The sequence below is a fragment of the Bison bison genome, unplaced genomic scaffold (genome assembly GCF_000754665.1).
Source record: "Bison bison bison isolate TAMUID 2011002044 unplaced genomic scaffold, Bison_UMD1.0 scf7180017864478, whole genome shotgun sequence".
NCBI lineage: Eukaryota > Metazoa > Chordata > Mammalia > Artiodactyla > Bovidae > Bison > Bison bison.
The window spans coordinates 1,601,326-1,615,397 of record NW_011495038.1 but is presented as its reverse complement, the minus strand read 5'-3'; the positions used below and the strand labels follow the sequence as shown (position 1 = coordinate 1,615,397).

General features: G+C 37.7%; 1 protein-coding gene across 3 annotated transcripts in view; it reads left to right on the top strand.

The window, feature by feature from the left end:
- Window positions 1–862: 862 nt before the first annotated feature.
- Window positions 863–14,072, top strand: part of MTMR2 (myotubularin related protein 2) — a 109,101-nt gene continuing 95,891 nt past the window's right edge. Inside the window, exons 1-3 of one of the 3 annotated variants that reach the window (XM_010862121.1) lie at window positions 1,023–1,107; window positions 9,691–9,761; window positions 11,992–12,175. In XM_010862121.1, coding sequence (XP_010860423.1) covers window positions 12,120–12,175 — 56 coding nt within the window. In that variant the 5' untranslated portion in view covers window positions 1,023–1,107; window positions 9,691–9,761; window positions 11,992–12,119. Of the gene's footprint in view, window positions 1,108–9,690; window positions 9,762–11,991; window positions 12,176–14,072 lie in introns of all 3 variants that reach the window. The other 2 variants (XM_010862122.1, XM_010862120.1) reach the window with 2 other exon arrangements.

The window sequence follows — 14,072 nt, the reverse complement described above, 5'->3', positions numbered from 1 at the left end:
ATAATGCTGGGCCGGGGGTGTAAGGGAAACAAGAATGATGAGCAGTCATTTTTTTTCCCTACCTGGTTTATACTTTCCATATTACTCTTACCATACCAATCACTTCTTGCTTCTCAACCTCCTCCTCTCCTGTAGCTATCATGTTTCAAACTGTGTTAAAAACTGCTTATACACACTAGTCCATTTCATCCTAACCACCCTTATGGAGAGGGTAGTAATACTACTTACATATGAGGGCTTTCTATGTATGAAGCATTGTTTTAAGTGTTTAACATGTATTAACTCATCTAGTCTGTGAAGCTGGTTTTCCTGTTTTACAGATTAAAAAGTTAATGTTCCATGCCTTGGATTACACTGCAAATAACAGAGAGGCAGGATTTGAATCCACTAACTTTAAAGTAGGCTTTAATTATGATTTAATGAGCAATTACTTAATCATTTTCAGCTCTTGACCTGATGAGTATTTCGCCATCTCACCTCTCACAGCCTCATCCTTTACGCGAACCTGTGTTCACGTCCTCCCTTCCTCATCCCCCACGTCTCTCTGCCTCTCATCCTACGGTTTGCCCACATCCTTTATTATTCTGTCCTCTCCTCCGACCCCCACATTCCCGTCAGAATTGTCCCCGTTCTTAAGGTCCTTGTTTACAGACCCTCGTCCGTAGTACTCGCTGCTTCCTTTATTATTTTTAAGACGGCCCCTCCTTCTGCAGCCTCCCGCTGGCCTCAGAGGAGCCTCGGCCCTCAGGCGCCGTCACACGCTCCCCGGCCCCCGGCGGCCGCGCGGGGTGACGGCCTGCGAGGCGCGCCAGGGCGGGCGCCCGGGCGGCGCCGCGGGCTCCTGCGGCTCCCGGCAGCGCCCGCGCGCGGTGCAGGCTGGGGGAACATGGCCGCTTCCGGTCTCCCTGCCGGGCCGGCGCGGGCCTGAGCGCGGGCCCAGCCTGTCGCACCCCACCTTCCGCTCCTCCCGCCGGGCAGCTGCGGAGGTCGCCGCAGGCTTTTCCTCCGGCTGCCCCCGCGCCGCGCCATGGAGAAGAGCTCGAGTTGCGAGAGCCTTGGCTCCCAGCCAGCAGTAGCACGGCCGCCCAGCGTGGACTCCCTGTCCAGGTAACTGGGGCCCGCCGAGCGTCCGAGGGGGATGAAGAGGGGCTCGGGACCCGCTGGACGGTGCCCACCTCGCGGGCTCCGGGACTGGGAAGCTGCGCCGGAATTCCTTCTTTCAGGCTGGGAACCTCTTCTTCCTTCCTCTCTGCGGGTTAGAGGCTGGGAAAGAGGAGGTTCAAACTCTGCGGTTCTTCATCGGCCTTACCTTTTGTATTCTGGTGTTTTTATCTGCGGTCGAGAACGCCTCAGTCCACTGCATCCTCTAATCTCTCATTTCCCTCTTAATTCATTTTTTGGACAGCCCTTCCCCCACTCTATCCCCTCCCCCCCATCTCCTCCCTGCCTTTCTCTCTTGACGACTCTTTTCTGAGACCCTTCTCCAGTCTTTTTTCCATCCGTCTTTCAGTCTTCGGTTTCTGGGTTCTTGCCCACCCTTTCCGCTCTTTCCCGTCACTTCACTCACTTCTTTTACGGTTTCCTTGCATTCTGATCTTCCTCCCTCCCCTCAACTTTGCTTTAAAATGTAAGTAAGAGTACCCACACCGTGAATCTTCCAGCTGAACGTTATTATTCCTGAGTAATGAGTGGTAGTTTTCATCCTTCCTGGGCTACCTACCGGTTCTCCAGGTTTCCATCTTGTATCAGCTGGGGTTTCCCCCCCCTGGAATTTTGAGGAGGATTTTACTATGCAGCTTTCCACAGAGCTGTCGTGAATGTTAACTTGACGTGTTTCAAAGGCAGTTTTTTTCCTTTTATTTCAAAATAGTAATTTAAATTTTATTAAGAAATAATGGAAGACCTGTATTGTTATACTGCTACACTGAAATCAGGTTCTTTTCCTTTGAAAAAGTCTAGTTGTTATTAGTTATTAGATACTAAACCGCTGTAAACTAGCACGTTTCTTTTTTTTCCCGTGAATAAATTGGAGTTGCTCTCTTTTAATTCGTTTTCGACTCTGCTAAATATGGGTGATACTGCCGTTCTTTTTCCTGTTGCTGTTCAGGACCTTATTGGAAAGTCAGTCATTACCTGATCCCACCTTTCTTTATTAGATTTTCTTCCTAAATGTGTTCATAGCAACCTGCTCACCCTTTTTACAGTGTTTTTAACAAGCACAGTGTTGGTTTAATTGCCTTCTCTACTAGACTATAAGCTACTTGAGGACAAGGATCTTATCGTATTGGTTTTCATATCACCATCGTTTAACAGAGACCCTGCCTGTCAGAGGTGCTTAATAAATTTTTTTTTTTTTGAATTTGTAGATTGAATTATGCTGGAGAGTGAGTGTGCATTTGATTATGTACCAGTAGTGTGAGTTTGTTTCAGGTGCTCTTTAGGTTTATTGCTCTGAAATTTAGGTCTTCCCTCGTGGCTCGGAAGGTAAAGAATCTGCCTGCAATGAAATTTAGAAGCCTGGGGGATTTACACTCAGCTGTAAAATCATTCACAAAACAGATTGGAAAATTACAATTTTATGGGAAAGTTACAAATGGCAACTATGGCTCAGGATAGATAGACTGTAAAGAAAACAAATGAGACAACTGAAATAATCTCATCCAAGGGAGGATTTGGAACCACAGGAGGCAGCATAGTCTTGTTAGAAAGAAAGTACTGGATGCCAGGAGGCTCAGGCTCTGTAGTCCTAGGCTCAGTTTGTCATTTGGCCTGTCTCATTTAACCTCTCCAGTCTGCAATTTTCTCATCTTTTGAAATAAGGCAGGGGGAAGGGAGAGTTGATCTAGAGCATCTGTAAGGTCCCTTTAAGCTTTAAAAATCTGTCAGTTCTGTATCTTAATGATAATAACCTTTGTTTTGAATTTTTGAAATTACTCTAAATGTTTTTATCACATAACTAGGTTAGTTTTGCCAGTTAAGCACATTTATTTACTAAAAGAAGCAGCCCAACAACTTCAAAGTTTATATGTATATATTTTAACTTATTAATGAAACATTAGGTTACATTTGAATATGGGAAAGTTAAGAATTCCTTGAATTTTGACTGGAGTTCGTTGGCTTCATCCTCTCCAGACAAAATTATAAGTCTGGCTCTACTTTCACAGGAAAATGCCAGTTTTCATTCCTGTTCTCTGGGAAAGTAGAAAAATAACGTTTATTGATTGTCTATAGAATTCATCCTGCTAAATTCTTTCATATCTTATTTTGTGAATCATTACACCTATTTGTGGCACTCTCTTTAATCAACATTATAGGATAGCTGGATTGTAGACACTTGTTAGAAAGCTTAATTTTAAATTTAATTTAGGGTAACAGTCAATCACAGGTGATTCTAATACAGAGGGAGGGTGGACAACTATGGTGACAACAGCAATGTTAGGTACCTACCCAGATTAAGTTTATTACTTTTATTATCCTATGATTAAGTGAAATATCGGTGTTTGAACTATATTATCTCAGTCTTGCAGAAATCTCATTCTTAAATTGTAGTTCTACTTTCATTGTATACAATTAGAAAATTCTCTTTTTCTTATTTTCAGTTAGGAAAATTGCCTTGTGAAATTACTTTGATATCTCCTGCAAAATAATAGTTAATAATTCTACTCAGTGTATTACAGATTGTGATTTGCACACGAGATTACCAAATTTCTGCTGAGTTTAGTTTCAAGGAAAATTTTGCTTATGTTTTCTATTTGTTTCAAAATGGAAATTATGTAGCTGCATCTTCAATTTGGCAAAAAGTCTTCAGTCAGATTTATAACTGAAGTTGGAAATATATTCATCTTTAATTCCTTCAAATACTCCTACTATTAGATGGAGCCAGTTTAAATATTATGTTTAAATGTGTTAGTTTGTAAAATGTTTTATACTCTTCTGGGAAGTAGGAAAAATATAAATCTGTAAAATAGTACCATAACCCATGTGGTTGCCCATTGTTTTTTGGAAAATGACACACTCCATTTAGGTTGAGTGATTGGCTCTTGTGGGATCTGTGGTTCACACTAAACATATGTTGAGTTTTAATATCTATATATCCACAGTCTATGTATATCTATAAATTTGTAGTCAGCTCAGAATTGCTATTGCTTCTAGCTTTGCCTTGTAGGCCATGATAAGCCGTATCTTTGTTCACAGAAGAGCAATTTCATTCTTAATATGATATTCAGATAGTAGTTTCTATCAACTACAGCTGATTAGCCATTATGTCATGTTGCATGCTTAAGCTAATTTTCTTTGGTGAGTCCTGCTTGGTATTGCTTACTTGAGTGAACTGTTCAGCAGCTCTTGTATATCCTGCTGTTGTCCATTCATCACACATGTCCTGCCCCACCGAGAGAGAGAGTTGTGAAAAAATTCATTTCAGCACACTGATTTTCTGACTGTATTCCAGATGGCCTTGCTCTGATTTTTGTGGTCAAACTATGGATAAAACAATCCTGTGGGCTGGATACGGTAGCCAGGGTAGACCTGAGCTTCAGAACCGTAGAAGTTATACAGCAGAATTAACACTGTATTGATAATCATCTGGCTTCTTAGTCTGTTTTTTTCCATCTTTCAGTTTGTACACTGTTAGAGTATGTACTGCTTAAGTGGGTTTCTTTGATTATTTTTTACTGTGCACAATTCATGCTAATAAATCTAGTGTCAGAGAGGCACCCAGTAGATGATTGAATAAAGAAATGTTGACTGAATGTTCAACACTTGTCTTACTTGTTGTTTCTACTCAAAGAATTAAAAGGTTTTCCAAAGTGAAATGTGGCCTGTAAAGTCACAAGTTCAGGTTCAAGCTGACTGATGCCCTTGTGTGAAAGCCTCTTGACACCCTGGGCGTTTGTATTGTCCGCATTATCATTTCTGTGCCCACTCCTCTGTCTTCAACAACATTGTTTCCTTAGCCTACTGGATTTTCCATCTGTCTTGATTACTTTGGTCTCTTTCTCTCGAATTTAGTTTGTCAGTTATTTAATCTGTATTTCTTTCATCTAATATATCCTCATTTTCTAATTTCTCTGGGCACCATTTGTTTGTCTCAGATTATTTTTGGTTATCAGTTGATTTCTAGCGTATAAATTCATTAGCATTTATGAACATCTTATATTTACATTTAACTTAGATTGAAACAATCAAAGAGGAGGTGCACATAATATAATCAAAAAAGTAGCTCCAGCTAATTACATTTTTGAATTGCATGTCTTCCTTAAAATTATCATCATTTGAAAACAGCAGATCGTGAATTTCTGTTTCTATGAATTTTGATGATACTTATAGCCTGAAGGGGCTTTCTTGGTGGCTCAGCGGTAAATATTCTGCTGGCAATGCAGGAGCCGCAGGAGACACAGGTTCAATGTCTGGGTCAGGAAGATCCCCTGGAGGAGGGCATAGCAACCCACGCCAGTGTTCTTGCCTGGAGAATCCCATGGACAGAGCTGCCTGGCCAGCTACAGCCCTTAGGGTTGCCAAAAGTTGGATACAAGTCAAGCAACTTAGCATGCTTGTATACACACACACACATAGCCCGAAGAGGTAGGAGTTTTTAAGATTTCTAAACTACATTTCACTGGAGGATCTCATTCCTGGTTTCAGCCCCAAGGTCACTTAGAAGTGAGGCCAGTAGGAAGTATCCTTTCAGGTTGTTTTTTTCAGTAGTGCTGATGGATTTGTATCCAATGACACATTCTTACCAGTTCTCCTTTTGACTCTTGGCATGACTTCTGAGGCAGCTGGCTGGGTTAGTGGACTATAGCTACAGAATAAAGTGAAGTTAATACATTGTATCTCCAACCTTGGCCTTATTATTAACACCTTGCATCAGACATTGAACATTTGACAGCCTAAAAATTACTTATTTTGAGTTTCATTATAACAGGACCCTAAAAGAACCTTAAGGTTCTATTAGATAAGATCCAATATTATTGTGAACTAATCAGTACTTTTGTATATTTTTCTGGAAGAACATGTAAAGAGCTTACTTATTGATCACAGTGTTCAGTTAATCCTAAAGTTGAAACTGGGTCCTGTGTAGGATTTTTACCTGCTTACTCTGTCATCATCAGTCTTCTATTAATATAGCTCAGTAGTTCTAAGACAGTAACATCAGCATCCCTTAGGAATTTGTTCAAATACAGGTTTCCTGGCCCTGCCTCAGATGTAGCTGATCCAAAGCTTTGGGGGTGGAGATCAGCGTTTGTATTTTATCAGGACAGCCAGGTGATCCTGATGCATGATGAAGTTTGGGAACCACTGTTATTGAGTCTTTTACTGATGGTTGCTTAGTAACTCCAGGCGCATTACTTGAGAGCACTTTTGTAAAAATATTCACTGAAATAATGAAAGGTAAAAGTCCATCTCTTGTGGATTTATTATATTTGGCTTTTAGGAAATTTCCTGAGAGCTTTTCTTTCTTAGCCACAAAAAAGAACACCAAAACAAGAATGTATGTTTTGGGGCTTATGAAAATAGGTCCTTGGTGAGATACATTAGTGGTAACATACAATTTTTAAAACTATTAAAAAGAATTCCAGAAGGCTATCACCTGAACCAATAAAGGATTATGTCCAAGGGAAGGAAATAACCCAAATACAGATGTTCAGAAAGCAGTGAGTTTATTTTGGAAAGCTTCCAGTTAATGCTATTGTATTCAAACTCACCAGGGACAAAGGTTGCGTGTGATTCAGGAAATTCTCCAGATTAGTATAGAGTATTTTCTTTCTAAAGGAAGTTAGTTTTGAGTTGGTAAAGCACTTGCAATGTCTTGGCCTACTCTATGATTTAGTTAAATCAATGGATAGGATTAAAGCTATTGAGAGGTGAGAGTCGTGCATAGGGAGTGATAAGCTTGCTTTACACGGGAAGTCAGGTTAAAAATGGAACTATATAAAATGAAAAGATTGATACAAAGTGGTTATAATTAAAGGGACAGGGAAGATGCCCTTTTAATGAAAATAATAACCTCAGTAACCTCAATTCCCTTTCCTGTCGCTTTATTACACAGAACTAACTGGGTATCCCTCTTAATGTGTTTCTATATATGTACCAGTGTTGTCATCACTGTAGACCACTTATGAGCAAGTTTTCTAATTCTTCTCCTGGCCAAGTACCTTAGTACTGTGGCAGTAATTGCTGATGAATTTTCCTTCTTTAAAAGACTTCACTGGATGAGATTAACTCTTGGGCTGTTTAAGTAATTCTTAGTCTAGGTTAAATAAGGGCAGATGCTATATAATAAAAATTTTAAAATGTTTCAACCTATACACTTCAAAAAACCTAAATACACTTACTTGGAAAACTCTTCTTTCTTCTTCATTTTTTTTTTTTTTTAAGTTTAGGTTTAGCAGAGTATAACAGAAAATCCAAAGTAAAACTTGTCATAAAACAAAGATAATTTTGTGTTATTTTGCCCCACATAAAACCCAGGAATAGTTAATACAGATCTGATACAATGGATATAAAGTATCCAGGACATAGACTCTTTCTAACTTACTGTATCTTACATTCCAATGTTACCATGAGAGCCAGAATTACTGTTGCAGTTCTTTAACCACTGATCTTCCTGAGTCCAAAAGGAGGACAGGAAGAAGAAAGGCATGTTGCCTCTATTTAAAGGATACATTTTTTGAAGTCACATACCACCTTCTAAGTTTACATCCAGTTTGACAGATCATGGTCCCATGCCATACCTACCACAGTGGATGCTAGATTATGCAGTCTCTTCTGGGAGGCCTTATTCTAAACTGAAAGTTGGAAATGTGTGTCTAAGGACTAGGAGAGAATAGGTATTGAAGACAGGCAGTAGCTTCTCCCATATATACAGATAAATCTTCTTAAAGCAAGGAAAATATTTTTCAGTTGAAGCGTACAACACTTAATTATGCCAGAGACATTCTTAGATTTGCCTGCAGTGATCACAATGGAAAATGCCTGGAAAGAGAGATAATATATTGTAGCAAACCAAAAATGAGAACTGTATCTTGGAGCCCTCTAAACTTTTGAGTTTTTAAGCTTTTTACTTTTTTGTGTGTGTATTATCTTAGGCTAGATTTTTATAATCTTAATCTAGGACCATACAGTGAAAAGGATGCATTTATTTATTCCCGTGGCACTAAGTGAAAAGCAAATAGAAATCAAGTGAAGAGTGACCAGCTGTGCTGTTTCATTTGAGAAGCTCAAGGAATTGTTGGGTAAAGCGGTGGTGGTCTGAGGGAGTGGCCTACACTGCTTATTCCTCTGCACTTTGGCATTCATTTCGAGGCCATGTATCCATGTGTTTTATATCCTCCCAGAATGCTGCATCAGGTTATACTGAGGTATTTTCTCTCATTTCAGTTGAGATTTGGTCTTCATAAGGAAAGGAAAGCAGGCTGTTCTGGGCCATGTTAATTTATGAATGCTTTTGCCAATATCTTGTGTTTATTTTTGTATCTTCAATCTAAAAGTTCTATGCATTTTTGTTACCAAACTTAAATATTAATATTTTAAGCATGTCATGTCAAACGTAAGAAGTTTAATCATTGGGGATTAATGGAGGAGGGTAGAGGAGTCTCTTCTGGGAGACTCCTGTGATTCATTGTGCTCAAGGGATTTGATAGGCATGAGTAACAGACATATCCATCTTCTTTCTAACAGCATTGGCAATACTGAAACTAGCAAGTGGGTAGTAGCTCAAGTAAGACTTTGTTAGGAAGTTGTGTGTTAGCCAAAGGTGTAATAACTTTGACTCATGATGGGCTAGTATCATGAGCCTTAATTTTCTTGAATTGAGCCAGGACACCTGGCAAAGGTCAAGAATAAAACTTTACACAATATAAATGTCCTCTGTTACTGGTACTGGATAATATTCTTCTGTTACAACCAAAAGCAGTACCTAAAAATATGAACACCTGAGATAAACTTTGCTTTTCAAGTGAAAGTTGTCCTAGTAAACGATAGTAGTAGTATCAATAGTCACAATAATGTAAATAAAAGCACTTAATGTTTATTGAGTGCTTACTGTGTGCTTGGCATAGTGCTAAAATTCCTTATATGCATTTTCCCCTTTAATTCTCCTAATTGTATGAAAGAAGCAGTATTAGTATTCACATTTTACAGATGAGAAAACTGCAGATTAGGGAAAGCAGTTTGACATTTGGACCCAAGTTCTGTTTAACTTCAGGGGCTCAGTACCAAAATGAACTCATCATGCCTGGCGATCTGGTGCCCCAGCTCCAGGGCAGAACTTGGTTCAGCAGTGAGAGGGCAGTCCCAGGCAGGTCAGGTGGGTGTCTTGATGGGGAAGTGAGTTTCCTTGACCAGTTGCACTTTCTGCTGAGCAGAATGATGAGGTGCACAGGATATTAAGTTCAGAATTTTGATCTTTGGAGAGAATTTTCTCTAGTTTTGAATGTTTTTTTCTTCCAACGGAAAATAGGATAATTTTTTTTCTTTGCCTAAATAGTAAGAGGATGGTATCACTTTCAGTTAGAAGAACAGGCTTACATTTTGAATATCAGATAAATTAATAAAGAGTAAACATGATGCCAAAACCTCTTTCTTCCCGTCCCTCCCCTTTAGGCTTTACAGAGTACTTTAGACTATTTTACTGTAGGATTCCTTAAATATCTGAATTCCCTTAAGTTCCTTTGTGTTTGTTTACAGTTAATGTGTTAAGAGCCATTGACATTTGAAGATCATCAGAAGTGAAGATAAAACATCTCAAAAATTATAATGTAAGTGAATGGGAAAATGGAAATAAAAAATGGACGGAAGTTAATATTGCCAACAATATTTCTGCAGTTCATATATTATCCCAAATGAAATTTATGTGTATGAGTAACCAATAACTTCAAACTTTAGTCCCAAATCTAAGTTCTGGTCCTTAAATTCTGTTCTCTTCTACCTGGGGAAAATAGTCACCAACTTTTAGTCATCAGTAATTTCCCATTAAAATTCTTTTGGCTTCCATGTACTATTTTTTGCTTTTTCCTTCCTAGACTTTGCACTTTGACAAGGGCTGATGTTGTATTTAAAATTGTATGTGTGTGGAGACTGAGGTCTTCACTTTCCAGCCACTGATGTATGTTTTATGCAGTTTTAATTTTACTATTGTTCTGTATTTCTTAGGCAAAAATATGACCAGTAAGCTAGCTAGCCTCTCCCTTCCTTCCCTTCTGTCTTCACCCACTCCCTTCCTTCCTTTCTTACTCTGTATAAATATTTGCTTAACATAGATAATGTCCTGCATGTTGAGCTAGATCTAGAATTCCTGAATACAACCTTGGTGCTGAAATGAGTAATGTCATCTTTTTGTACAGATAGGGCGTTAAAGATGAGCTAGTTAATTTCTCAAGTGTGCCTGAGGCCCGCCTGCACATTTCAGTCACTTGTGGTGCTTGATGAGCATTTAGTTTCCTAGGTTCTGAACCAGACATTCTGAATCCTGGGGAGTGGGCCCAGGAATCTCTCCTTAAAGTGAGAACCACTAATCCAGATATTTTTGGATTCTAGTACAACTGTGTAAGTTTGTAGTTGAGGGAATAGACCTAGAGAAGTTTAGTAACTTAACCCAAAGACACCATAAGTGTTTGAAGGCCAGGAATGGTTTGGTGGTGTTTTCTCCAAAGTCACAGAGAAATATTTAGTGCCAGAAGTGATCTTCTGACTTCTGCTTCTAGACTTCAAGTCATGGCATGATTTTAGTTAGGTCAGACCATTTGTGTGTGTGTGTGTGTGTGTGTGTCTGTGTGTGTGTGTGTATAATCATAAGCAGTTCATCACTGTACCTGAAAAAAATAACTAAAAAAAAAACGGAAGAACATGAACTGTTTGTTTCTTCGTCTTCAGTCAGATGGATGACTGGTTCTGATTTTGAAATCATTGGGTGGGAAAAAGCCCCTGGTAGTCCAGTCCAGAAAGAGTAACCCCTCTCTCCCCCGCACCCATGGCACTATCTCTACTTGGTCTTTAAATTTTATGCTTCTGAAAAGGAAGGATCTGATTTCATTTTTGAATGATGGTAGCTAATAGTAGGTGCTTGATAAATAGTATAAACAGGTTGCTGTTAAAATTTTTTTCCCCCCTTTGGATTCTATAAGATACTGTTAGGAGTGGTTTTATTTTCTTTGTACAGAAGTTGATAGTTTATATGCTAAGCCAGAGACCTTAAATAATTGAAGTCATTTGTATGTATGATACTCCATTGTTATAGTTCACGTATATCATATAGTTCATATGTTCACAATATCTCTGAGTATGAAAATATTCTAAAGTGTTTTCTGAACTATGTGTGAATTAATTTTAGTGTTGTATTTTGTATTGTATATGGTATAATGATAATTACTGAATTTTAACCTTACATTAGTAAATGTATTTATTCAATTTTCTTTGAAATATTCTTTAATTCTCAAATTAACTACAAAGTTTAACTATAAAATGCTGTTAACTCAATTTTCCAGGAATTTTTGAACATATTTTCACTGTAAGATTTTAAAAAAGGGACATTTAAAGTCACATACTCATTTCTAATAAGTTGTATTTTTGTAATTTAAAATTTTCTTCCCATTAAATACTTTTTTTACTCTTTTTGTAATCACAGACTTAAAATTGTACATACGGTAGTTCTAAAAGGGAGTCTTATCTACTATGCAGTGTAAATCCTTCATTTTTTGTGTGTGTTGAGACACTGAAGTTAAGGGACTTGCCTAACAGTGGAATTTTTATAAATATTAAAATACACATGTGAGCAAACAGTAATATTGTATTTCTATAATGATAAGTATAAAATGCTTTGAACACTGTAAAAGTATCACACAAATGTAATGTATTATGGTTACTGCTCTGGTGATAATATGTGCACTTAGTTTTCTTATGATTAGATTAAAAACATTTACTGTTTAAAATCAGAAAGAAAAGTATGCAGATGCTTGTGACATGGTCTGTTCTCTTATTTCTTCTGTTCAGATTTTACTGTGTCTCCTTGAAGTACACGGTACTAGAATAGATACTTTGTGGGTTACCAGAGAAATTTCTCTTTCCCTGTGGTAGTCCGTCCACATTGTCACCTTATACAATTACACAGAGTGCTCAGAATGATACTTCTATATTGCAAGACTTCTGTCAGCAGTTTTCTTTGGGGAAAAAAATGGTGAGTGAATGAATGTTCAGTATTGTTCCTCAATGTAATCAAAGTAACTAATGGTAATGTTAACACATTTTGGTGTAGTTTATAGTTAGAAAAGTGTTTCACCTACATTATCTCTTGTGAGGAGATTCTCATTGGACAGCTGAGTAACTTGAGGCTCAGAGGAGTGAATGACTGTCCATTGTCCCTGCTTAGAAGAGATTGAACTAGAACTTGAACTGTGACTCTAAATGCATGCTGTTTCCCTGCCCTACATAAATCATTGTATGGATGTGTTCAAGTTTCATGGGGTATACATTTTGTTTTTAAAAATAAACTCTAAATATTGGAAAATTAATGATAGGTTTACCTTGTCCAGCCAGTCCAATTATTTTCTTTGGAAGTCTGACTCACTTTTGGTACTCTTAAAATGCTTAGCAAGAGATGAAGGTTTATTTTGAATAAAAGGTATATTCTTAGCATGGCTACCAGTGTGTGCTGCATAGAATTATTTGAGTGTTTAAATGTTTAAAAGAGTAGTAATTATAGTCTTTAGAAGTATGTTGAACTATGTAAGCTAAAAATTTGTGCTATGTAATATATAATATATACAACCTAATGTAGTGAAAAGTCTTGGTACTTTCTTAGGGCTGAGTATTTTTAGTTTGGATTCTGCTTCTTAACTGTGACTTGGCTTGATTTCTCTGAGCCTGATTCCTTTATCTGGAAAAAGGGTAAAACGATACTTACTGTCTTTATAGAATTGTTGTGAGACCTGAATATGATGATTTATCTTGATGACAGTAATTAAAAAAAAATAGCTAATGCTTATGTAGTGTGTACTATGTCATAGGCACTGTTTTAAGTATTTTATGTATAGTCATTGAATTCTTATAACAGTCCTGTGAAGTATGAGAATTATCACTATAGATGGGGAAACTGAAGCGCAGAGAGTTTAGTAACTTCCTCGAGGTCACAACAGAGTGGTAGAATCATAATTTAGTACCAGACAGTCTAGTTCCAGAGTTGGCAATAAGTATGAAAGAGACTATGTATGAGAGCTCTTTGACATTTGTAAAGGGCTATGCTAATGTTAAGTATTATTACTTTAAAAATATTTTACGAGAGATGTTTTCCTCATCTTCATTATATACCTAGAGGGGAAAAGGCAAAAACAAGCAAGAAAAAGCAACCAGCTTAATCTGGTAAATAATGAATAATATTCAAAATTAAGGGAGGATAAATCACTGAATAATGCCAATACACTAGATATTTAATTTAACTATTCCAGGCTAGGAAGAGAAAGAGACATTGAATGATCTTATTTTCCTACAAAATGTTTCAGTGACTGCAGAACAAAACAAAACACCTATGTCAACTTCACTTATATTACTGAAGTTTTTGCAGAAAACTTGTATCTCATGTTGATGGGGTTGTGACCAATTAATAGTAATAATTTGTTTTTCTCTGATTTGGAAAAGCAAAAATGTCCGTCTAGATAACTTGAAGAATGGATGCGTGACTTCAGAGTTTTAATAATGAATTCTATTTGCATGATGGAATGAGAAAATTACATGCAAGGTCATTTATCAGTGTGTGAATTCCCCATGTATTTTCTGTACTTCTTCCGGTAAAAGTGTTGAGCAAGCATTTACAGAATAGGTCAGCTCTCCTCTTTGCAGTGTTTCTGCCCTGATACTTCAATTTGGATGGAACTGTTTGTTTCTAAAAGGAAATGCAGTATCTGTGTAGTGTGCTTTGAGCTCTAATAATCTTACCAGCTTTCCAATAATCTTTCTCAGCTAAACTGATCTATACGTAGCTTTCCCTCTCTAGGCTTTGTATGAAACCATGTGAGTTTTAATTTCTACTCTCATCAGAGTTTGAATCAGGATTTTTGAAGGGGTTCTGAGAAACTCTT